This window comes from Miscanthus floridulus, chromosome 14 (genome assembly GCF_019320115.1).
Source record: "Miscanthus floridulus cultivar M001 chromosome 14, ASM1932011v1, whole genome shotgun sequence".
In the NCBI taxonomy this organism is placed as follows: Eukaryota; Viridiplantae; Streptophyta; class Magnoliopsida; order Poales; family Poaceae; genus Miscanthus; species Miscanthus floridulus.
The window spans coordinates 21,372,646-21,398,546 of NC_089593.1; the positions used below are offsets into that span (position 1 = coordinate 21,372,646).

Sequence of the window (25,901 nt, forward strand, 5' to 3'; positions counted from 1 at the left end):
GCGCTACGCGGCAGAAGCGGAACCCAAACGCGTCGGACAAATGCTCCGAGTGAACTCAAGCTATGGTTTTTACCCACCCCAGCCATTGGAGTAGATGACCGAAAGCTGACCTAACTCAGAAAAAACCCAGCATACCACAGGAAGAAAAAGAAACCAACCCAACACCCCGGATAGGTTTGGGCCAAAATTTCAGGAGCCCATGGCAGATTTATACCAACAAAATTCGCTGTCTCGGCCATACTGGCCTATTTTTCACAAGGTTCAACGACAACTAGTTTGTCTATGTGCATGTTGAGTTAGAGTCTCTCAACGAAGCAAACCTTATCTCTAGTGTGTCCTCTTCTCTCTCTTGCTCAAAATTGATTGCTCAAATTAGATAAAGTGCAAGTGTATTTGTATTTATTAGGGAAGCCATATATGACACAAACATATAAAAATAGAAAACATTTGTCACTACATATATATATGCTCCTGCTTCCTTTTCCTGCCTTTAATCGATCCTAGTTATGCCTTCCATCGGTACTTGTATCAGACATGATGTCATCAAGAAGATATGAATCATGACAACATCCAAGTTCCAACATATCAGCCCGTTTAGTTTCATCCCAACTTCCAAAACGTTGCTACAGTACCTGTCACATCGAATATTTGCGGCCCATGCATGGAGCATTAAATATAGACGAAAAGAAAAACTAATTGCACAGTTTAGTGGGAAATTGCGAGACGAACGTTTTGAGCCTAATTAGTCCATGTTTGAACACTATTTGCCAAATAAAAACGAACATACTACAGTAGCCCCAAAATCCAAATTCGTGGAACTAAACAAGGGCTCACTGGGAAGCACAATATGATCATTGGTTGAGACAGTGGCTGGCAAAGGTGTCGGGTCTTCTTCCATCATTACGTCTTTCCAAAACTCCATCAGCATGGAATTGCTGCCCATTTCAATTTCATCCCAATTTATATTGCTGTCATCTGCCCCCACATTAGTAGTAGTAACAACTTCTGCATCTAACTCTCCATGCGCAACATTCATATGATTGACAACAGTGGTTTCATCTCCCATATGTTTTTGTTCACCATCATTGACATTGAAAGTAGCTTCAGGATTAATGTCATGTGTGGAATTTCCGATATGTGTAACATCCAGTTTGGTATGATTCAATTTAGCGATATCAGTATATATAGGGCAAACAATACTATCCATTGTTGAAGAGGATGATAATTGAAAAGGCTTTAGAGGAACTTGAGGGAAATGGAATGCCATGTCACCATCTTGAGCAACAAAATTACAAGTGCTAGCACTACCAACACAAATATGTATCAGTAGAAGCAATGGTACTCATGTAGCAGTTATTTGGAATATTGGGTAGTGGTTCTGTAGCACCCATGGTGTTACGAGTTTGTTTAGCACCGAGATTTAGGTCCGACAAGGATTAACCTAACAAGTTTCCTGGTGTTAAAAAATTATAACACACGTGAGGTGAAAAACAATTTCTAGGAACAAGGATCAAGCATAACTTGTATTTAGTACTTAAATAAAAATTGAAGTACAAGTTTAGTAGATGGAAATGCTACTTTAACTTTTGGAAAAATAAATGTTGTTAACTAGTGTTTTGGGAGCTCAAAAATCAAATTTGACGTTAAGATAAGCTCTTTTCGTTAAGTCGGAAATCACTTGAACTATTGTTAAAATACCATTTTTGGTGAATTATATTGAGCAAAATAGTTAAATGGTGCTTAAATATTTTGCTCCTACGGGTTAGTATAAGGTATGGACTATTGCATGAAGTATTTGTTGGTTGAAGTTAACAAGGTTTAGATCTATTAAAAATTGAGACAAAAGAGTTAATGGTTACTTAGCCTCAATTGAAATCCTTAACTTTCCTAAGTATGGAAAAGTAGTAAGACAATGCTATTTTGACATTTAATTTCTAACAAAAATGTTTAAACACTAGGTCCATGTTTTTGTATTGTTGATTGCATCAAAGTGAGTACTTGAGCATGGCATAGGTGGTTGTTGTGTTGAGTGTCACGTTGCTCTCGTAAAAATTTCCCAACTTCGTTGGAACGTGTGGTAAACCACGTGTTGGCACTCTGTCCGTGAACTGGCGTTCAGCGCGACGAGCTCATATTGGCATCCATCTATCTCCTTCCCTGGGTTCTCTCCGGTCATGGCGATGGCATTGCTAGGTCGTTGGCAATGTGGACCTTACGATAGGGGAGTTAGTTGAACCTCAACTGTGATAGTTAGTAACTTTTGCTTCGCTTTCAAACTCATGCACGACCTCACCTCGGGCTGGCTGGTCTGGTGTGCGCGGTCACCGTGCTCGGGAGTGCGGCATCGCGCGGGGGTGCACATGCACATCACTTGTGACCTTGCCGGTGGCTGTCTCATCGCCGCCCGTGCTGTGCCTTGGGCCGAGCGAGTCGTGTCCACCTCGTGTCAGGCCGGCCGAGCCGTGCCTTGGTTCACGTGCTCATGAGGGCTGTGCCACACCGCTGCGCTGTGCTGGTGTGCTGCCACTGCGCTACGCCGGTGTAGCTGCTGGGTGGCCGCGCTGCAAGGCACCACCGCGGTGCGGTTATCACGTGCGCCGCTGTCGCCGTGTGCGTGCGCCACAGTGTCCGCTGAGCCATGCGCGGGGTCGAGCCAAGGTCGTGGCCATTGTCGACGCGACAGTCGCCCTGCCCTACGTCTCACCTACCGCGAGCCCGTGCCACCGCCCGCCGCATCTAGGTCAACCGACCCTAGTCATAGGGTGACGGTGATGCCTCTCTGCTAGTCCTGCGTCACTTGCCCCCGCTAGTCAATGCCGGTGAGACTTGCTCGGGTCTGGCCGCTCCAATTCATGCGCGTCGCGCCAAGCCGCCTAGTCTCATAACCTGTGTGCACGAGCTCACTCTGCCACCGTCGACCGGAGCCCTGTTTTAACACGCCCTACCGCTCGAGCTCATCTGCACGCTTTTCTCCACGACATGTCCACAGCGGGTGCACTGCGCGCTCTGCCTCTCGATTCATTTAGCGCGGAGCGTCATAGTTCAATTCCTTGCACCAGCAAGTGGCCTAGGGGGTCAACTAGCCAGGCGACCCCTATCGAGGCTTTGCCGTGCCTCGGCGCGGACAAATTTGGTGTTTCCGCGGCCGCTGGTCATCACGCCTCCGAAATAGAGCATGACTTGGGGGTAAGGCCCTACTCCTCGGTAGGGGTTCAGCTAGTTGTTCCTATGAGCTCACCTTGGTCCCCTTGTGCTGTTGTTCACCTTCGTTTGATCAGGAACGACTCGAGTGTGGACCTAACGCGTCGGTGTCAACCTTGGAGCGCCGCCGCAGAATGAACAAAGAAAAACGGAGTGAAGTGGTTGGTGTGAAACTGATACCGAGCGTAATAGTAGTAGGTTACAACGAAGTTCCCTGTGCTGTCCTAGAAGGCGGAGCTCGAATACCACTAGGGATGGATTCAGATCGGATCATTATGGAATCAAATACGGATAATACTATTTACTACATTCTAATTCAAATTCAGATACAAATACGGATATTATTGAATACAAATGCAAAACAGACATCTCGAATTAGAATTTGCATTCGGATATCTACGAGATTTTGATGATAAGTTATATCTATTTACTTGTCGTTTGTTTTAGTACAACAAAATCACTATACATGTAAAGAATATGATTATATAGCACTTGTAATGGCGAAGGTCATAAAATAATAGATATAATAAATATTTTAATAATTAAATATATCTATATTTATATTTATATCTATCTATATCTATACTTATATTAAAGAGGATATATATATATAACGGTACGATGGATATAAATATAGATATCCATATAATAGAGCCAAATAGCAAATGACAAGAAAGCACACATTTACACCACAGACAAACATCCACAGTAATAGAGCCAAATAACAAGGTAACCTTTTCTCCTAAAATGACTCAAAAGATAAAGCAAACAAATAACTAGAAAGCGCACCTTTACACTGATAACAAACATCAACTATAATAAAGCCAAATAACAAGTTAAACTCTTCCCCTAATGACTAGAAAGATAAACCAAATGACTAGAAACAGATACCTTTACACCGCAAGCAAACATCCACAGTAACAGAGCCAAATAACAAGATAACCTTTATCATCAAATGACTAGAAAGGTAAAGCAAATGAAAGGAAGTGTGTACCTTTACACAAAAACTGGCATATAATGTAATAGTGCCAATGCAAGAAAAAAGGTAACCTTTTGAGAGTGTTTATAGCTTGCACGAAACTCAGGCTTCATCTCGAACCATGCATTACACAAGCACCTTTATTTCTCATATAGCATGAATCCAACTAGTAGCACACCCATGCCCACTTGATCATCTTAGTTGTCATACATAAGTACACAAGTAATATCTAGTATAACCTGAAAGTTTTTTTATATTTCTTTAACAAAGAAACCATTAAGAAGCAAGCATGTAAGATGGTAAACGACAAACCGATTATAGCTAAAGGATACAAGGGTAAGATGAATGGATAGCATCATGTGTTAACTAATGTGTGAATGTATTGATAAAACGGCGGAAAAGATGTGTATAGCTACAAAGGATAGCAAAAACAAAAATATATCTATCAACAAGTAACAACCTTTTAATATATTAGTTTATCCTATTTTATTTTCCACAAAAAGGCAACCCTTAGTTTTCCTATAAAAGCCACTATATGCGGTGCCCATCCTCACCGATCACCTATTGTGCTTTTTGGAGTTTTAGTTCTTATGGCTTTCAAAGTCTCTTATCAATTAAGGTATAGCATCTATCTTATAATTCTTGAAAGTAGTTTATATAAATGTTTGTTTCTAGGTATATATGTACTTCGAGAAACTATGTTGTTTTCCAAAGCTATGCAAGATAGGAGAATAGAACTGATAAGTTGTTAGATGAATCAATAGTTTATTTTATCATTAACTATACGAGTGCTTTATGTATCCAGGTGAATCTATCAAGCGCAAACAAGAAAGAAATGGATCGTCCAATTAACATTCGTACATCACCAAGGACGCCCTTGTCAATGTCTAAGCAACAAATGATAGAAGAATTTTGGATAAAGAAACAAGAAGAAATTGAGGCGATTGAGAACTTTGGAGAGTGCACAATCCCCGTGACCTGTCTCAAAAAGGTCATTTGTGCTGAGAAGGGTAAAATGATGATGACATCTGACACCCCAACCTTCATGACAAAGGCATGTGAGATATTTGTGCAGGAACTTTTAGCCCATGCTTGGATGTGTGCGTTGTAAGGAAAATGGACCCTATGACCATTTACTTTGGATTTTGGTGTTTGATAACCAACACAACCAAATTGGACTAATGAATTTGTAAGTGATTGTTTTGTAGTTCAATAGGATTCAAGACGCGACTTGGACAAAGACGACGTGATGATCCGATGATCAACACCTTAAGCAAGACCTTAGGAGCACAAGAGAAGACCCAAGATATCAAGCAAATTCCAAGCACGAAGATAGGAACCAAGCCGCACACAAGATCATGAAGAAATAAGCTCACAAAGGTGACCGGACGCTGAACCAGACGCTGGAGGAAAACAACCGGACGCTCCGATCAGGAGGCTCGGTAATAGCAGCAGCGACCGGATGCTGGACCAGACGCTAATGGAAAGCGCCCGGATGCTCCGATCAGAGGCTCGGCAACAGCAATAGCGACCGGACGCTGGCGGCAAACCGATCGGACGCAAGACATCAGCATCCGATCGAGTATAGAGAGGTTCTAGAGCGGCGAACTTATGACCGGACGCGTCCGATCAGTTGTTTGTGGTTCTAACGGTAGAGACGACCGGACGCGTCCGATCAGGACGACTCCAGCGTCCGGTCAGTAGTAGAAAAGCAGGACTTCGTCCCCAATGGTACTTTCTCAGTGGGACTTATAAATACAACCCCCAATCGACCAAATGAGAAGTGTGGAGCTAAGGAAACATATCATATCAAGGGTGTTGATACACCATTTTAGTGATCTCCACTTGCATAGTGCTTAGTGATTTTTTAGGTGATTAGCGTAGGTGCTTTGCAAAGTGCTTAGGTTGATTAGACCACCGCTTATGCGCTTGCTCTAGGTTTAGGCCTAGTGTTTAGTGTGGTTTGCATACCTCTTTCCACTCGGTGCTTGCGCGCACCATTGTTGTACATCATTGGGGCTTGTAGTCTTACAAGATCACACCAACCACATTTGTGGTGTGGCCTCCACCGTGTACCGGAGGGAACAAGGCCCATGGCGTTTTGGTCGGAAGCTTGATAGTGAAGACAGCGGGGAGCATCCGGGAGAGGCTTACCGGAAGGCACATCGGAGACCCACTTACGCGTGGGGAAGGCCCTAGGCTATCCACGGAGTTACCCGACCAGGAGCTTGGCCCTTGCGAGGGATTCCTTGCGAGGGGCTCCAACGAGGACTAGGGAGAAGTTTGCGTGCTTCTCGATACCTCAGTAAAAATACTATAGTCGTCGATGGGAGTTTGCATATCTCTACCTTGCTCTTTAACTTTGGCATTTACATTATTTGTATTACTGTTTTTGCGGTAGAGATAGCAACACACTAACAAAACCGTAGTTGCACATTTAGATAGTTTATCTATTGCATAAGTTTTGCTAGGGTTAGAAAAAGAGGCTATAGTTTAGAGTTAGATTTTTATGTTGCCTAATTCACCCCCTCTTAGGTGTCACGGTCCCTTTCAATTGGTATCAGAGCCGGTTGGCTCAATTTGGACATTTGGCTTAACCACCGTTGAGCCGACGCTATTTAGAGTGGTTGGAATGGATACCTCTAGGCCTCCGCACTTTGACGGCACTAGCTTCTCATACTATAGAGCTAGAATGGCTTGCTACCTTGAGGCGATTGATTTGGGAGTTTGGAGAGTCCCTCGTGATGGGATGAAATCCATTAAGAATCTCGATAAACCCACGAAGAGTGATGAAAAGGAAATTCATTTCAATGCTAGAGCAAAGAATTGCTTGTTTGAATCATTTAGCTTAGATGTGTTTAACCAAGTATTCACTTTAAATATGGCACATGAAATTTGGTTAAAACTTTAAGAGCTCCATGGCGGCACAAGTAATGTCCGTGAGCAAAAACATTGTCTAGCTAAACAAAATTCTGATTCCTTCGAAATGAATGATGATGAGCTTGTTCGTGATATATATTCTCGTTTGAATCTAATTATCAATGAGATCCATTCTATAGGATTAACAAAGCTAGATGATGCGGACATTGTGAGGAAGATCATCTCCGTGCTACTACAAAAGAAATATGCAAGCATCATTACCATCCTTCACAACATGGAGGACTTGAGCACCATGACCCCGACCATAGTCATTGGTAAGATAGTGGCATTTAAAATGTCATGCAAGATGGGTCAAGATGAAGCCTCTTCATCAAGCAAAGGCAAAACTTTTGCATGTGGCAAGAAAAAGAAGATGAAGGGTAAGTAAGTTGAGACAAGCTCAAGCTCAAGCTCCTCAAGTGAAGAAGAAGAAGAAGATGAGGATGATGATGATGAAGAAGATTCAAGTGATGATGATCAATCTTCCTCCTCCACCTCCGACCTTGATGAAGAATCAATCAAACTTATCAACAAAGTAAAGAAGATGATCCAAAGGCTCAATGTCAAGGGTGTGCCCATCCAAATTCAAGATATCATCTTCACCAATCAAAGAAATGAGCAAAGAAAAAGAGGATGTTATGGATGCGGCGAGTTGGGGCACTTTGTTGAAGTTTGTCCAAACAAGCCCACACCCAAGACAAAGAAGAAGGCATGCAAGAACCAAGCCCTCACATCAATAAGATCATGGGATGATTCTTCAAGTGAAGAAGAACATCATCACAAGAAGCGAGGGCGCAAGCACTCATCATCAAGCTCTTCTCGTATGTGCCTTATGGCATGAGGTAACGAAAGCTTATCCTCTAGTGAGAGTGATAGTGATGATGAAATGCCTTCTTATGAAGAAATTGTGCAACAAAATCTTAATTATGCTAAAGTTTGCACTAGTCAACAAAAGAAACTCGGAAAAATAAAAGAAAAGCTAGATAGTTCACAAGAAGCATATAAAACTTTGCTTGAACAATATGAGAATTTTGCTAATCTCAATGTTGAACTATCTACTAAAATTGAGCAACTTAAGGCTAGTGCAACAACAAATGCATGCACAATTAATGATGAGCAACTTGTTAAGAAAAATGAAAAATTAAAAGAAAAATTAGCTAGCTTACAAGATGCTTATAAAAGTTTGCTTGCTAAAATGGAAACTATGTGCAAACATTGTGATGAGCTAACTAATAAAGTTGCTAATCTTGAAGTCATTGGTGCAACCCCTACCAAGGCATCTAAAAAGAAAAGTTCTAATATGTCTAAAAAGGATGCCTCTACTTCTTGTAATGATTTATGTTTAGACTCATCCTTGTGCAACCAAGTTTGTGTTGAGAAAGTTGTTGTAGATACATGTACATAAGGGGTTGCAAAAGAGAATGAGCAACTCAAGCAAGAAGTAGCTCGCCTCACCAAGGACTTGACTCAAGTAAAAGGCAAGTCGAAGCAAGCCCAACTTCATCAAGATAACACCGTCAAGGGAGTGAAGAAGCTTGATGAAGGACAAACCGTGGTTTGCTACGTGTGCCACAAGGAAGGTCATAAGTCCTATGAGTGCAAGGTGAAGAATGGGGGAGGAGCAAAGAAGAAAGAGAAAAAGAAAACAAGCAAGCTCTCAAACACCTACACCAACAAGGTGGACAAGAAGGCCTCCACACCATACTTGCTAAAGAAGAAGAAAAATGACAAGGTGGTGGCCATCAAGGTGAACAAGCAAGCCAACAATGGGGTCAAACGCTTTTGGGTGCCAAAGGAAATCATCTCCAACATGAAGAGCACCAAGAAGGTTTGGATCCCGAAAAGGAAGTGAGAAGTTCAATGGACTTCGGGGAATTTGGAGACTTGGCAAAGTATGGATGCATTTCATGGGGTGCATCATGATGGATAAAATCATTGCCAAGTGGGTTAGTAAATACTTTGAACCCAAATTCCCCTTCCCATATTAGGTAACTAGATTTAATTTACTTCAATTGGTATTAGATTTAAATTTTCCTACAATTGGAATCATTTAGCATCTAGTTACTCCTCATGCCTAGGTTTGCATTTGCATTCTTATATATTTGGTCATGCACATACTAGGTATTTCATATGGTAGGCTTGCTCGGTTTTATTCTTATTCCTTGGAGCAATCCTACATGGTTTAAAATTGTTTAGGAGCACATCACATAGCTTGTCCTTCAATTGTTCATCTAATATGTGCCAAAGTCCAAATTGTAGATAATTTCTCCCAAATATCGCCTTCGAAAATGACCCTCACATTCATGTGATGTCATCTTTCAAGTGGTGTTTTTTATTCTAAAATCAATGTGCATGTTTCCTACAAGTATTCCATACTTGTGTGCACAAATTTAGGGGGAGGTTACTCTACAAGTTGGATGCTTTGAGACTAACACCTTTTTCAAGCTTATCATGTGTGTAGTAGTCTCATTGCAAGGAAAATGGAGTCCCCGGAGTTAAGCATCATACTTCAAATATCCACCACCGATTGCAAGTGATAGAAATCAATATTTCTAAACCAATATCATCATGTTGATTTCATTTTGATATTTATATGTTTTCTCCGTGCATTATATAGATTAAATTCCCTTGTGAAATACTTTGCCAATTATGCATATGCTTTGCCTTCTATCATATGTATGCATATATTTATGGGGAGCTTAGTCTATATAATGTGAGAGTCAAATTTTGTGATCTATTTCACTCTACACATAAAGGATCATAAAGTTTGACCCTCCTTTGTGCTACTAATGTCTTTCTTTTTGGTGTTTGATTCCAAAGGGGGAGAATTTAGAGGACCAAAAGCAAGCATTAATTTATAGTAATGATCCAAGAAAAGGGAGGATAGTGGATTATGGGTTAGCCTATGTAATGAGGAGAATTTGTAGAAAGCAAGGCTTAAATCCATAATACCACATGGGGACATTTACAAGGGCAAGATAAGTTTTTATATAGTCTTACAAGTAGTATCTTTTAGCATCATATAACCTTGCCCCTTGCATTGCATCCTAGCAAGTAGATAGGTTTTAAATTCAAGATTTTTATTATTTGCTTGTTTTGGTCGTGTTGTCATCAATCACCAAAAAGGGGGAGATTGTAAGGAAAATGGATCCTAGGCCCATTTACTTTGAATTTTGGTGTTTGATGACCAACACAACCAAACTGGACTAATGAATTTGCAAGTGATTGTTTTGTAGTTCAATAGGATGCAAGACGTGACTTGGACAAAGGCGACGTGATGATCCGATGATCAACACCTTAAACAAGACCTTAGGAGCACAAGAGAAGACCCAATATATCAAGCAAAGTCCAAGCACAAAGATAGGAACCAAGCCACACGTAAGATCATGAAGAAACGAGCTCACAAAGGTGACCGGACGCTGGACCGGATGCCAGAGGAAAACAACCGGACGCTCCGATCAGGAGGCTTGGCAATAGCAGCAGCGACTGGACGCTTATGGAAAGCGACCGGACGCTCCGATTAGAGGCTCAGCAACAGCAGCAGCGACCGGACACTGGATCGGACGCTGGCGGCAAACCGATCGGACATAGGACAGTAGCGTCCGATCAAGTACGGAGAGGTTCTAGAGCAGCGAACTTGCGACTAGATGCGTCCAGTGGCAAGTGACCGGACGCTGGCAGCATCCGATCAGTTGTTCGTGGTTCCAACGGTCGGGACGATCGGACAAGTCAGATCAGGATGACTCCAGCGTCCGGTCAGTAGCAGAAAAGCGGGACTTCATCCCCAACGACTACTTTCTTAGTGGGGCTTATAAATACATCCCCCAACCTTCCAAATGAGAAGTGTGGACCTAAGGAAACATATCAAGGGTGTTGATACACCATTTTAGTGATCTTCACTTGCATAGTGCTTAGTGATTTATTAGGTGATTAGCGTAGGTGCTTTTGCGAAGTGTTTAGGTTGACTAGACCACTGCTTATGCGCTTGCTCTAGGTTTAGGCCTAGTGTTTAGTGTGGTTTGCATACCTCTTTCCACTCGGTGCTTGCGCGCACCATTGTTGTACATCAGAGGGGCTTGTAGTCTTGCGAGATCACACCAACCGTGTTTGTGGTGTGGCCGCCACCGTGTACCAGAGGGAACAAGGTCCATGATGTTTCGGCCAGAAGCTTGATAGTGAAGACGGCGGGGAGCATCCGGGAGAGGCTTGCCGGAAGGCACGTCGGAGACCCATTTGCATGTGGGGAAGGCCCGAGGCTATCCACGGAGTTACCCGACCGAGAGCTTGGCCCTTGCGAGGGATTCCTTGCGAGGGGCTCCAACAAGGACTAGGGGGAAGCTTGCGCGCTTCTTGATACCTCGTTAAAAATATTGGAGTCATTGATGGGAGTTTGCATATCTCTACCTTGCTCTTTAACTTCTGCATTTACATTTTTTGTATTACTCCTTTTGCGGTAGAGATAGCAACACACTAGCAAAATCGTAGTTGCACATTTAGATAGTTTATCTATTACATAAGTTTTGTTAGGGTTAGAAAAAGAGGCCATAGTTTAGAGTTAGATTTTTAAGTTGCCTAATTCATCCTCCCCCCTCTTAGGCGCCACGGTCCCTTTCATGCATGTTCCCACAATCGTAGCATCATATTAGACTCTGATATTGCTGAGGCAATTGCCTCCATTGAGTCCTATGATTTTCTAAATGGTGTTCTATGCACACATCTTGAAAAGTACAAGTCTGATCCTTGTCTACAATCTACTAAGAATCCTCATCATAATAGGTTTATAATCAGTCATCAACTTCCCTCCAACCTCCATCTGATCAGTACCAAATGACACAAATTATTTCTCAATCTACTAGATATAATCCCTTTCTTTGCATTCCTCCACATTTGCCACCAACTAATGCTAATCCAATGCATTTACCATTGCCACTTCCACCATAAAGAGAATGCCCCATAATGGCAACCCCAATAACACCTACACCAATTGTGAGTGGATCATTCCCAGCTATGACATACATAACCAAGGATCTACGGTTCTTCAGGAAATGCATTAACAACAATGATGCTACTTTAGATGTTATGACTCCTCAATAGTTACTTCTAGAACCTGTGGTAGAACCGCCTAATCTAATACCTCACAGGAGTACTTGTCTTCCATTAGACACTAAGTACCCAAGAGAGGACACTAAACTACGCAGTTCCATCAAGCACACCCCAAGGAAGAACTCAAAAATCCATATTTTTCCATCAGGATCATAAATGAAAGAATAAAGCTTACAACATTCTTAAGTCATTTCTTACATCACTTTATTACAGTACCAGAATTACCTCAACTTATTATAACAATGGAATATAACAATGTTATCAGAGTTACAGAGGAAGCAGGATTAATTTAATGACATGGTGGATCATTAACATAGTATGCATTTTTATACAAGAGATGCTAGCAGATTATACATCTTTTCTTATAAAAACCTTTCGTAAGGGTTATAAATAAACACTACAGTCGTAGCGTGAAAGGAATCCTCTCTGAGCCCACCAGGAGGTTTCCACACATAAGAGTCAGCTCTAAGTATCCTCCGATCACCTGCAACAGGGGAATAAAACCCTGAGTACTCGATTGTACTCAGCAAGACTTACCCAACAGGAGGAAAATAAAAGACTCCAAGGATATGCAAGGCTATCTGGCTTGTGGGTTATTGCAGTAGAAGCATTACTAAATGTGCGTCCTTATATTCAATTTTATTAGCAGTCATCATTAGTTCATTAACTAACCATTCTATGTAAGTACCTATGCTACTTTCAAGCAGGTGGTAAGCAATCAGAACTATTTTATCACCTTTCAAGTTCTAGTTCTTACTACGGTGCTAGACCATAGCCAAGTCGTACCGTCTCACAGAAATAGCGATTCATGAATCAATGTATCCCAGCTGGGTACCCCAAAACACACGCCTCGCTTATACCCTAGGCACAAACAAGACCACCCATTCCACTCCTATCATAGGGTCTAGGTCCCTGCCCAAACTTGGACTCCAAGCCCCCACACTTGAGACCTAGTTTAGTATGGTGCTTAGACCTCCACCTTTCCCTGCCTTCAATCAGTCGGTCCGGAAAGAGCCGGAACCCGCGACAAGAGCACAACGAGCCTTCCCGCTGCCATAAGCAAATATGTACTCAGGATAATAAGTCTGTGACCTGACTACCATCCATAGCAATGGACGGTCCTCAGTCGACATAGACGGAACAAGTGCAATCCGAGCCTCACTTGAATGCCTAACCAAGACCAAATCCAAAGTACCATTCCGCCCCATCTCCAATTATCATCCATATATATTCCATGTGATAGTAATATAGTAACAATAATATCTTTCCTATCTCTCGTGAGTGGCAGGTAATCACTCGACTTCTACCGGATCCTATAGCATAGCAATCTACATGATCCTGACATACTAGTAGGGATCATAGGATAAGAATATATACATGCAAGTGGTTTTCATTCAACGCACGTGGCCAGACCATTGCGGTGCTCCCCTACTTCAACCGTCAGTAGGGTGTGCACATTAGCAATAGTAGTGTGTCAATCAATTATCCTTTTCCCCACTAAATATCTCCTGAGGGAGATGCTAAGAAGACTTGTAGTGAGCACCTTTGCCATGCTGAGCAACTTTTGATGCTCCAGTAGTAGTAGACACCTTTCACACACCCCCTCTGAATTGTCTTTTTTCATGGTCTAGAGGTTAGCATCTTCCTCTAGGAGGCTTTTGAGGGGCTAGCACCTTTGGACTCCCTCTTCCTCCTAGAGTAGAAGGAGCCACCACAAAAACTTGATCAGCAACCACAAGCCAATCATATTATGAAATAGAGATATCATCAAAACATCTTGTTCTAGCATTGATGGTTAGGAAACTTTTCACAAATGAGCTTGATCTCCTCAGCCAATAGCTTCCCAACCAGGTCCTCTATCACCTAATCAATAGTATCTAATATTTTCCCTTAGTCGCATCCTTAGACAACTTAACCTCAAACACATCCCTATACATACAATTTCACTAGAGATTCATATATGGGCACTTGTTCCCCACATCAGAGTGATAGCCATCAAAAAACTCCTCAGTCTTCTAGCCTTCATGAAGAGGACAAACTTTGACACAAACAAATTCCTCCCATGGACACTTATATTTTGAAAGCTTCTAAATAATGGCTTGGACCTAGTGAATGGTATTGTTTATCCTCTAGGAGTGTTCATGCGTTACAAGTAGATCAGGGATGTTCCCATCCAAATGATTCAAACCTAAAGCTTTGACTAAGACCTTGTGATAAAACTAGTACGCCTATGACATGCATTGGTAGGTACAGACACCTCTATAGGAACCATAATGCCTAAGAGGGGGTGAATTAGGCAACTAAAAACTACTTCTAACTATGGCCTCTAAAATAACCTAATCAAAACCTATGCAAGAAATAATCTATCTAGATGTGCAACTAAGGTTTTGCTAGGTGTGTTGCTATCTCTACTGCAAAAGAGTTATGCAACCCAGGTTCTAAGCCTATCACTAGCCTATCAAACTAAGCCAGTAAGTAAAACACAGAACCAAGGTACATAAACTAAAAGCGAAAGGGCCAAACTTCCTGTGCGTATGGAGAGATAGAGATGCAAACTCCTATATGATGACGCCGATATTTTTATAGAGGTATTGAGAAGCTCATGCTCCCCCTAGTCCTCGTTGGAGCCCCTCACAAGGATGCCCTAGCAAGGGCCAAGATTTCAATTAGGTAACTCCATGGATAGCCTCGAGCCCTTCCCCACACGCAAGTGGGTCTACGAGATTACCTCTCTCGGATTGCTCCCTGTCGTTTTCACTATCAAGCTTCCAACCGAACTACCATGTGCCTCATTCCCTCTTGTACATGATGGCGGCTGCACCACAAAGTGGTTGGTGTGATCTCACAAGACTACAAGCCCCTCCGAGTATAGCAATAGTGTGTGCAAGCACCATATGAGTAAGAGGTATGCAAACGTCACTAAACACTAGGCCTAAACCTAGAGCAAGCACAATAGTGGTGGTCTAACTAGCCTAAGCACTTTGTAAAGCACCTACACTAATCACTAAGTGTTTCACTAAGCACTATGCATGTGGAGAGCAGTCGAGTGGAGCCTCAACTCCCTTGGTATGTTTCTCAACTCCCACACACCTCAAATGGTTGGACAAGGGTACATGCTAGCCATTGTGCCAGTCACCGAACGTGTTTGGTGGGGCTATGGACAGGTCCAGTGCCTTTCTCGTAGCTAGCCGTTAAACTAGCCATTACCTACCATTGGAGACTGTAGCTGGTCTAGTGCTTGGTCTGTTGGAGACCGCCAATGGCTCCAATGGTCATCGTGCTAGCCCTAATGGATACCTACCATAGCTGATCCCATGCATCAACCTCTCATCCTAGCGCTCACACTGGTCATAACAGCGCTCCCACCGCTAGGCAAAGTCACCCCACCAATAGTCGGATGCATCCGGCCCAAACTCCAGACATGTTCGGTGGGCCTATGACCCAACAAGCGCCAAAACTTAGCCTCTTGACCTCCTGTCAGGTGGCCCTCCATCTGGTGCACACCAGACACACATGTGTGGCCCACAAACTTCAAATGACCTACTCCTGTGCTCTAGCCCAATTGGTGGTCCAACTGCCCAGCGTTGTGGTCCAACCACCTAGCCAGCCGGGCCATCCAATGCCAGCACCCCACGCACCACTCTGGACACCAGTACCAGCCACACCGGTGCCTAGCGGTTCCACTAGCAGTAGCCCACCAAAGTTGTCTCCGTTGCCTTTTGCACCACTGCCTTCTCCAATGGTATCAACCATTCTCAAGAAGTTTCACTAACCTTTGAAAACATTCTAACCTCAAGTGTTGTCCCATGAGACAACCACCACCTTAAGTCCATGTTAGAATTTTCACAAATCATGTTGCAAAGATTTTCAAACTCATTTTCAACCGCCACTCGATCCTAGGAACGCATGCAAAGTTAGATCGCTCAAGTGGCACTAGATGACCGATATGCAAACAAGTTTTTCCCTCTTAATAGTATAGCCATCTGTCCTAAACCGATCAAGCACTTCTCCACTAGTGTACCTATAGACTAAACATCTGTGTATCTCACATCAAACACATGTTAGTCCACCTAGGTTATCACTCAAGTACCAAAACCAAACTAGGGCCTTTCACCACCTCTTCTCATCTTTTCTTGGTTCACCAATAACCACACTATTCCTCACGATGAATTTAGCTTGCTCCGGTCGAGATGGTTGGTTTGTTGCACTCAAGCACATTCACTAGGAAGTGGGCTTTGTTGATTTGCATTTCACCAAGACTCAATCAACCCTTGTTGACAGCGATTGGACCCACCGATGAAAAACATTACAATCATTAGTGGCATGAGAACCAGAATGCCATTTACAATAAGCTCTTCTTTTTAATTCTTCGGGAGATGGCCAAGGATGAGTCAATTTAATATATCTGTTTCTAAGCAATTCATCAAACACAATCACACTTAGCTAGATCAAAGTAAATTTCGTGTCATCTTTTTAATTCTTTTGAATCGGCTTAAGAGATGGAACCATAACATATTAGAAGCTTGCCTTCAAAAAACACACTAGAAGTTGTTGGCCATGCGAATTCAGCATGATAACATTCATTACAATCATCATCCAAACTATTGGATTAGTATTCTATGGCAGGCATATTAGGACAATGTTGTTTGTGATGCTCTTTAGGTTCTTTACTTCAGCTTTCAACATCCGAAGCTTGACTTGATTCATGCTAAAGAAAATGATCAAAACCCTCAAGCTTTTCTTTAAAATGAGAGCACAAACCATTAAGAGACAAGTCGGCTAAATCCTTTTTAGCAATAAAAACATTGAAGCATTGATTTTTGGTGTTTTTAAACCTTTTTATGTAATCAACAATGGATTCATCACGTTGTTGCTTAACCAATGTCAAGTAAGAAAGTTTAAGCTCATTAGAACCAGAAAACAAGGGCTCATGAAATTTCTTCTCCAAATCATACCAAGAATTAATTGGATCAGGAGACAAAGATGCAAACCAAGAAAAAGCCGTTTCAGTTAAAGACAATGGAAACATGCGAACCTTTAAAGCATCAACCGAACTAGCTTCTCCCAATTGAGCTAAATATTGACTTATATGCTCCCAAGTGCTCCTACTATCCTCCCCATTAAACTTAACAAAATCAAGCAATTAAAAATTAGGAGGAGACGAAGCCTAATTAGGCAATTGGATGACTAACAGGTGGTGCAAGTAAGTGTGTTGTAAATGCCTAATTTTCTACTCCATTACATATTTCAGGGCTGAGCCTAATTGGCAGCGGGGTGTTGTGAATGCAGCAACCATTATGTCCTCCTTGACATCAACCTAGAGATATGCACTCTCACTGTTTTTTACTCTCAAAGGAGCCCACGAGAGAATATCCAACCCTTCATTGACACTGAACAAGTAAGACAAACTACTATTACATTGTTAATGATAAGATTATTTGTTAGTTAGCTTTGATCATCATATGTCACTGTCATGAACTTGTCACATAGGTCCTTTGACAAGTACAAGAAAAAGAGTAAGAAACACCGTCCGTATTGGAATTTTGGGTTCAAAGTACTCGAGGCCGATTCAATCGTAATGCAGCCCATGGGCATTGATCAATGTGTGTTGTATGTCATCCATTACATGCGCAGCCTCATCCAAGATGTCTACTCCGGCTCATAGGTTGTCCCCTCGGCCCCTTTAGTCAATTGATGACAGAGTCCTAATTAGAGTATATACCAAAGCATGTCTTAACTGTGTTTTTCACCTTTCTCTTGTGTTGTAGACACTAGTGTCATCTATAGCGGAGTTGACCGATTTGGAGATATCTAGGTTGAAAAAAGAGCCTGCCGGTTTCATTATGGACCAAGTCCTAATAAGTCCGGATAGAGACCGTCACCTTATCTAATCAAGGTGCTAATGTTCTTCACCTTGTAATGCTGGTTTCATTATGGATTATATGATGTTTGTTTGTGTTATGAAAACTACATATGTCATTGTGGTTGGATTTGTTGTATGGATTTGTGTCTTGGTGGTGATGTATGTTTGGCTACAACACATTGTCCATGTATATATATATATATATGTTGCTGGCGATTTAAGCCATGAAATTTTCTATATTATTATTACATTGTATTATGAACAATGATGTATAGTGCCAATGCCGGCAGTAATGGAAAGTTATTACTGCAGGAACAAATGCAATGGTGGCGGTGATGTTGTCCTTATTACCGTTGGATGGAATACTGACCGGTTGCGCTGGTACCTACATCACCGTCGGATGGAATGCGGGACCGACATTGACGTCTCCATCATCACCGCCTTATGGCACACCCGTTCGCGTTGATGTATCCATCGTCACCGCCGGATAGTACCCTGTTCGGCGTTGATGTATACAATATCACCATCCATCAGCGTTGATGCCTCCATCATCACCGCTGGATGGCACGCCAGACCGGCATTGATGTTTCCCCCATCACCGCTGAATATTTTATGCTAGTCCAACGTTGATGTCTATATCATGACTGATGGGAGGTACGCCAGACCGGTATTGATATCTCTACATCACTGCCAGATCGAACACTGATACACCAGTGATGATAACAACAGCACCGCTGGATTGAACGTTGGTCTGGCGGTGATGAACAATGCCACCAACGGTTCGAAACCAACGGTGATCAACAATGACTATCATCAACGACTTTCACCAATGGCGGTCAAAACCGTCGGTGAAGTGGGGTTTGCAACCGGCGGTGGTGAACTTTCTGTAGTAATGGCAAAAAAAATTATATTCTGCCAAACAGAAGCGTTATAACTACCAGATGAATGATCTCAATGCAATACTCTATCTAGTCTAGCAGAGAAATGGTTCAAGAATAGCGTGGACCCCACAAGGCCAAACAGTAGCAACCTTTGCACGAACTAGTAACATGATAATGGCTCACACTAATCTCTGAACAAGAAATTGAAGCAGCACACTGCACACGCGTTCCAAAAATGACATAATCTCAGAATCAACCAGCATTAGTCATCAGTACTTGACCCTGCACCGCTCGTCGGAGGCAACAGCGCCACCGACGGCGGGGCCCGGACCTTCCGCCTTCACCGGAATGCTCAGCGAGCACCATATCCTTGGCTTCTGCCGCAGCTTGAAGATCCTGAACACGTACCTGACCCGCACGTCCACGTCCAGCTCCAGGCGCACCACCGGCGCCTCGCTACTCATCTCCTTCTGCAGCTCCCCGGCGACGTCGACAGAGACACCGACGCCCGGCCTCCCGTAGTCGAACTCCAGCTTCACGCCGTCGCTGGCCTTTCTGCGCTGGTAGAACTCGGAGGGGGAGGTGCCGTTGGCGGCCGGGCCAAGGACAGCGTCGCGGAAGCGGAGCTTGGCGTCGATGGTGTCGTAGTAGATGCTGACGCGCACGCTGGGGTTGTAGAGGTTGAGATTGACGGCGAGGTTGTAGGAAACCTCAGCAACCGAGGAGGCGTTGGAGTTGGAGACGGTGAGGTTGGAGAGGGTGGTGGAGTCGACGGTGGCGCGGATGTGGTGGGGCTGGAAGATGGCCCAGTAGATGAGCACGAGGAGGCCGACGGTGAAGAGGAACCCGCAGAAGCCTTCTCCACCGCAGCAGCTCTGGTTTCCCCCGCTGCCGCTGCCGCTGCCCTGTCTGCTGGGCATGGTGGACAGAAGACTTTGCTGCCGCCTCGTTGGTTGATCAATTGGGGGGAAGGGAGGAGGGACGAGATGGGAGGAGCTAGTTTGTGTGTGTTTTGGAGCTGCGATGCTGGTGAATTAATACCAAGCTATTGCTAATGGTGATGGTTCCGAATATTCTAATAACGACGTGCCACACTGCCACACAAAATGCTAGTCGTACACATGAACGTACTACTCCTTCCCGTCTAGTACTCCAATGGTTTTATTAAATCAAACTTAAAATACTCATTGATAGTGCAATTATTTGGTTTATAAAAATCAACATCTCTAAAAAGTTTTGATCAAACTTAGAGAAGTTTAATTTAGGAGAAAACAAAAAGACTTACAATTTGAAATGGAACGATAATTGGGCAATAGGATTGGTAGAGTATTAAAAGGAGTTTTCAAAACAGATATTTTCATATGTTTAATGCAGGATGTTTTAAAAATCTAAGACATTGAAATTGGCCATGGATTTAAGATGGATTATTTGGATCGGGCTATAGAAAATATGTTCCAATAATGAGTAGTTTCGTTACTTCCTCACTATCATTATTTTCAGATAAAAAAGAAGTGGTCAAATTGCATATTGGAGATTGTGTCTGTGTTCAAGACATCATATGCATTTGCTAGTGTAGGTTGTGAAATGTAAATATTTTTTCTCTTTGTGTACCTTGGGGATAGCAATGCTGAACATGTTGCCGCTGCACACCCCGCCCATCTAGATTTTTTTTTTTTTTTTGCGACAAAGAGAAATCTCGGCCCTTAAAAAGGTTATGTTTATGATACTGACAGTGTCATCCCTTGAGAGTTTAGGTGGTACTCTGCGATGTAAGGTTAGCCTTTTTAGGTTAAATTTAAGGCCCTTTTGTTAGCTGATGGATCTCAGGATGGATTCCATGGTATTCATTATCAATTGACCTAGACCAATCCTTGGTAACATTAGTATATATCGCATTTGCTAGGTAGACAGAGGCGCTTTATTGGCAAGTTGTTCATAATAATCCATTCAACCGAACTTAGTATTTTTTGGAACTGGCTATAGTTCAATTGAAATTTTAATTAACCGGACATATTATGAAACGGAGAGATATTGGTGCTTTTTAGGTACTACTACTTGATTTTCTCTGTTTTCTTCTGATTTTACCACCTGCTGGTTGTAGTGTTTACCTAGCATTTCGGAGTTGAGCTGCATCCTTCTTGCTCGATTGGGTCCATTATTTAATGAATAATAGTAATAATAATTGACCATGACCAACCGTTGCTACCCTTGGTCTATTTGCTTATTGGAGGAACGTGTTTCTTGCATTGCCTGCCTCGAGACCGCGTTCACACCACCAGGCCGGCGAAACCTCTTCTCTTGGGCATGCATAAAGACCCGGACTGTGTCAGGTCTTTGTGTATATATTCCTTGAAGACTCAAGGCAAAGCTGGTGTGGCTTTTCGCGAGTGATTGGGACGTCTGTTTGGGTCACAGTGATTATTTCATTTTGGAGCAGAAGACCGACGGAGTCCAGGTCTACGCGGTGTATGGCAAGCAGCCGCGTCGGCAGAGCTGGCAACGCAACGCACCGGACGTGAATTGGCGTGAAATTCCGCTCGCGCGCGAGGTGAGCAGGCACGCAGACGCAGCTACCGGCGGAACGTGTGAGCAAGGTGAGCCGACGAGACCGTGTCTTGCCGAGGTGTGTGCGTGAGCGTGGCGGCCTGGCGGTGGCTGGACAACATCACCGTCCGTGCGCGGCAGTAGCATTTCCGCGTCCTGGCTGGAACGCGGGCGGCTGGGCGGCGGGGCGGAACGGAAGGCGGGGGTCCGATTTTTTCATGCTAATTTTGGTTCTCGATTTGCAAAGACCAAACTTTTTTAAAACCCGAAGAGACCGAACCGAATTTCCGGTCTTGACCGAATGCCCACCCTGAGTTGTAACATTGTGGCCTTAATCACATAAATTCATCAATTAATACTTAAGGACCATATTCGTGTTGTAAACCAGCGATCCTCACATTTCAAAATCCTACGTTTGTGTGATTAGAACAGAGGGCAAGAACAAAAACTTAAGGCCAAGAACAATGAGCATGAACAGATCCCATCCACACCTAAAGGATCATTATGATTTCCCTAGCCTTGTCACACTAATATCTTTTTTTTTTGTTTGGTTTCAAAGGGGGAGAAGACGTGAACCAAATCAACAATAAATACCAAAATTACCAAAGGTGGATTGTGGAGTAATCGGGAGGCTTATATCCATAATAACTGCATAAAAGGGGACAATTGTAAAAATGATAAGAACAAGGTACAGTTTTCTTTAGCATCATGCATATTTCTTTTAACATCATATGATCTTGCTCTTGTATTTCATACAAGCAAGTAGTTTAGGTTTGGTTGTGTTGTCATCGATCACAAAAAAGGAGGAGATCGTAAAAATCATAGACCCTATAGCAAGGACCTAGGACTAACAATTTTTGTTAGTATACAAGGTACACTATGCCTAAGGATGCAAAGACGACTTGAGCTAGGCTACGATGATGATCAATGAATCAACACATCAAATGAAGATCAAAGGGTACCACTGAAGACCCTATAAAACAAACAAGAAGCTAAAGATACCATCATATAAGTGAAGCCAAGTGAAAATTGGACATGAAGAAATGCACTCCGCTCAGGAGCACCAAAGCTCTCAGATGGTGTCACTAGAGATTCACGGTAGGCAGAGGAAGCAGCAATGGTATGCTTCTGATATGGCCACCGGAGTGATCACCGAAGATTCACAATAGTGGCATGGCGGAGGAAGCAGAAGAGAGCACTTGAGCTCTGTCGTGCATGCACCGAATAAAGCACTGGAGCTTATGCGCTACCTATGAAGGGCAAAACAGTGCACTGGATTTCTCCGGTGTGTGCAGCGGAAAATACACTAGAGTTTCAATCAAGAGAGGGTTGCACTTCCTAAACATGCACAGAGAGGGCACCAGATTTCTACGGTGTGGTCACCGGAGCTATCCGATGCACCCTGCTTTTGCAACCCGAGCTCCCAACAGCTAGTTGGTGCTTGTGGGGCTATATATATATATATATCCCTTTGGTCGGCTATTTGGAGTGTGATGGAGTTTGAGGAAGCTATAGTTGAGCTGAGGCTCATAGATTTGTGAGATAGAGACCATATGTGCTAAAGAGAAGATTAGGCGATTAGAAAACTGCTAGCTTTAGTTCTTAGGCTAGTTAGAGGCTGCATTAGAGCTTGCTCTAGGTTGAGGCCTAGTGTTTAATGAGATTCGTATACCTCCTTGCTATCAGTGCTTGCTCATACTAAGTTGTGTACTCTTCAGGGCTTGTAAGTCTTGCGAGACCCTCCAATCGAGTTTGTGGAGTGGTCGTAGGTACGGTGGTGTATGAGGGACGTGAGGCTCTTGACGTTCCGGCCAAAACTCACCTAGTGGAGACGCACGTGTGTGTTAGAAAGCCCTATAAGACCCACGTGTGTATTGGGAAGGCCTATGAGCTGGTATCTGCGGAATTACCTGACCGCAGACGGCTACCTTGCGGGGGGCTCCAGGATCAGAGGAAAGTGTAAGCTTTCCGGTACCTCGGGCAGGGGCGGGAGCTCAGTGGAGGCGATACTAGGCTCCGCCCCCTACTTGCCTGCGACTAAACTCTGAACTCCCCTTTCAAGAAAAAAACTATGAACTATGCAGGACTAGCTATAGCTCCCAGCTATAAGTTTGATAAGATTAGATACTAAAAGCATGTCACACTAAGAGTAGCATACTAAGCTAGTACATGTTGGAGGCAATGAATCATACATGGTCTGTTTTGTCAACAGGCCTACCTAGCCTTTTGTACTCAGTAGTAGAGTTCTCGAGTGCAGACTCTTATAAAAAAAGGATACAGCAAGTGTGGACAATTTTGGCAGCTACTCACTGCTGCGCAAAACACAGGCCGAGCCGTGACATCTCACCAATTGCCGTACGCCAATTGAGAGGAGGAGAGCTATACTGGTGCTAGAAAATATTAGTTCTAAAACTCACGGGCCACGGTGCTTCCTATAAAAATTTGGCACTGAATTAGCCCCCCCCCCCCCCCCCCCCTTGATTTACAGTCACGCTCCGCTACTGACCTCGGGCAAAATATTGTAGTGGAAGAGTTCGCATCTCTAACTTATTTACATTTCTGCATTTACTTGTGTGTTTTACCTTCCTAGTCTAGTTCTCTAGCTTAGTTAATAGAATTGAAACCTAATATTAAGCGACCTAGCTAATTCATTCAGGTACAAGTTGTAGTATGTGAACTTAAGCACAAACTCACAACACACTGTGCGCAAGCTAGACGAACACGTATACCTAAAGACATATGACACCTTGACCATTTGTAGAACATCCGCGCTTGAGGCTGCAAAGAAAATGGAAAGAAATTCCGATGCAAAGTCTGCGTGGAGCGGGGCTTGAACCTAGGCCGTGGGTGCTTCACTGAGTAAACCCCCACCAATGAGCCATCCACTCTCTCACGAAGTCTTCTCAAATCTCAAATAGGAGGCTGAAGCCGAAAGTATTTTTTTCTATATTATCTCAAAAAAATATAAATCCATGTGATTTACAGGAACTCCTTGATAAATAATCCAATGGTATAACATACATACAGCAGAATAAAGGTTCAAGAATAGCATTGTTACATGTACCGTCGTACGTACAGTGTGATCTGTACCAATAACCCAACAATTCATAACAAACTTTTATATGAATCGAATGGAACCACCACAATAGTTAGTCTCCAAACAGTAAAGCAGCAAAGCACACTACTCTTAGTATAATCATCAGCGTCAGTACTTGACACTGCACCGGTCGCCGGAGGCAACAGCGCCACCGAAGCCACGGTGCCGGCCATCCGTCTTGACCGGAATGCTGAGCGAGCACCGTATCCTCGGCTTCTGGCGCAGCTTGAACATCCTGAACACGTACCTCACGCGCACGTCCACGTCCAGCTCCAAGCTCACGGCCCCCCAGCTCCTGGTCTCCTTCACCAGCTCCCGGGCGACGTCGCTGCCGACGGTGACTCCGCCGCCGCCGCCCGGCCTCCAGTAGTCGAACTCCATCTTCACGACCTCGCTGGTAGAACACGGACGGGGAGGTGTCGTTGGCGGCCGGGCCGACGACGGCGTCGCGGAAGCGGAGCTCGGCGTCGATGGCGTCGTAGTAGATGTTGACGCGGACGCTGGGGTTGTAGAGCCTGAGGCTGACGGTGAGGTCGTAGGAGACCGCCGCGGCGGCGGCTGAGGAGGCGTTGGAGTTGGAGACGGTGAGGTTGGAGAGGACGGCGGAGTCGACGGTGGCGCGGATGTGGTGGGGCTGGAAGATGGCCCAGTAGAAGAGCACGACGAGGCCGGCGGTGACGAGGAGCGCACAGAATCCTCCGCAGCAGCACCGCCCTTGCGCGCTCCCTCCTTGGGGCATCGTGGACTGGACACAGGAGCCGGCCGGAGAGGGGGAGCTTGCTGCCGCGTGCCGCCTCTCGCTGCTTGATGCCCTTGGTGTCGGTGGTCGATGAAGGGAGGAGGGAGGAGCGCTAGTTCGTGCGTGTTTTCAGTTCATTGTGCCGTTTGGGCCCTATATGTATTGGTGATTTGGAGCTTGGGATGCCGGGGAACTAATACCAAGCTAATGATCAGGGTTTCGAATATTCTACTCACATGTCTCAAGGAATGCCAGTGGTGCACAAACATGCACTACCGGAAACGTCAAATTTGCCGAGTGTTTTTCTGTTTGTCGAGTGTATTCCCTCGGGCACTCGACGAACACGTTCTTGGCCGAGTGCTGAACTAAAAACACTCGGCAAAGAGGAGGTTTGCCGAGTGTCAAAAAAAAAAACACTTGGCAAAGAGGAGGTTTGCCGAGTGTTTTCTTTTATGCACTCGGCAAAGAAACAAAATCTTTTTTTTTCTAGAAAAAAACGAGAAGAAAAAAAATAAAAATAAAAACTTTGCTGAGTGCCCAGATCCAGGACACTCGGCAAAGCAAAAATATCTACT

At 43.8% G+C, this 25,901-nt stretch overlaps 1 protein-coding gene and 2 pseudogenes across 1 annotated transcript; 1 reads left to right on the forward strand and 2 right to left on the reverse strand.

Moving 5' to 3' along the window:
- Window positions 1–5,015: 5,015 nt before the first annotated feature.
- LOC136503166 (uncharacterized) lies at window positions 5,016–12,193 on the forward strand (annotated as a pseudogene).
- Window positions 12,194–18,995: 6,802 nt separating this feature from the next.
- LOC136506123 (NDR1/HIN1-like protein 3) lies at window positions 18,996–19,937 on the reverse strand. The gene has a single exon (XM_066501242.1). The coding sequence runs from the start codon at window positions 19,864–19,866 to the stop codon at window positions 19,216–19,218; it is 651 nt and encodes a 216-aa protein (XP_066357339.1). The 5' UTR covers window positions 19,867–19,937; the 3' UTR covers window positions 18,996–19,215.
- A 4,758-nt stretch (window positions 19,938–24,695) lies between these two features.
- Window positions 24,696–25,328, reverse strand: LOC136504126 (NDR1/HIN1-like protein 10; annotated as a pseudogene).
- Window positions 25,329–25,901: the final 573 nt, after the last annotated feature.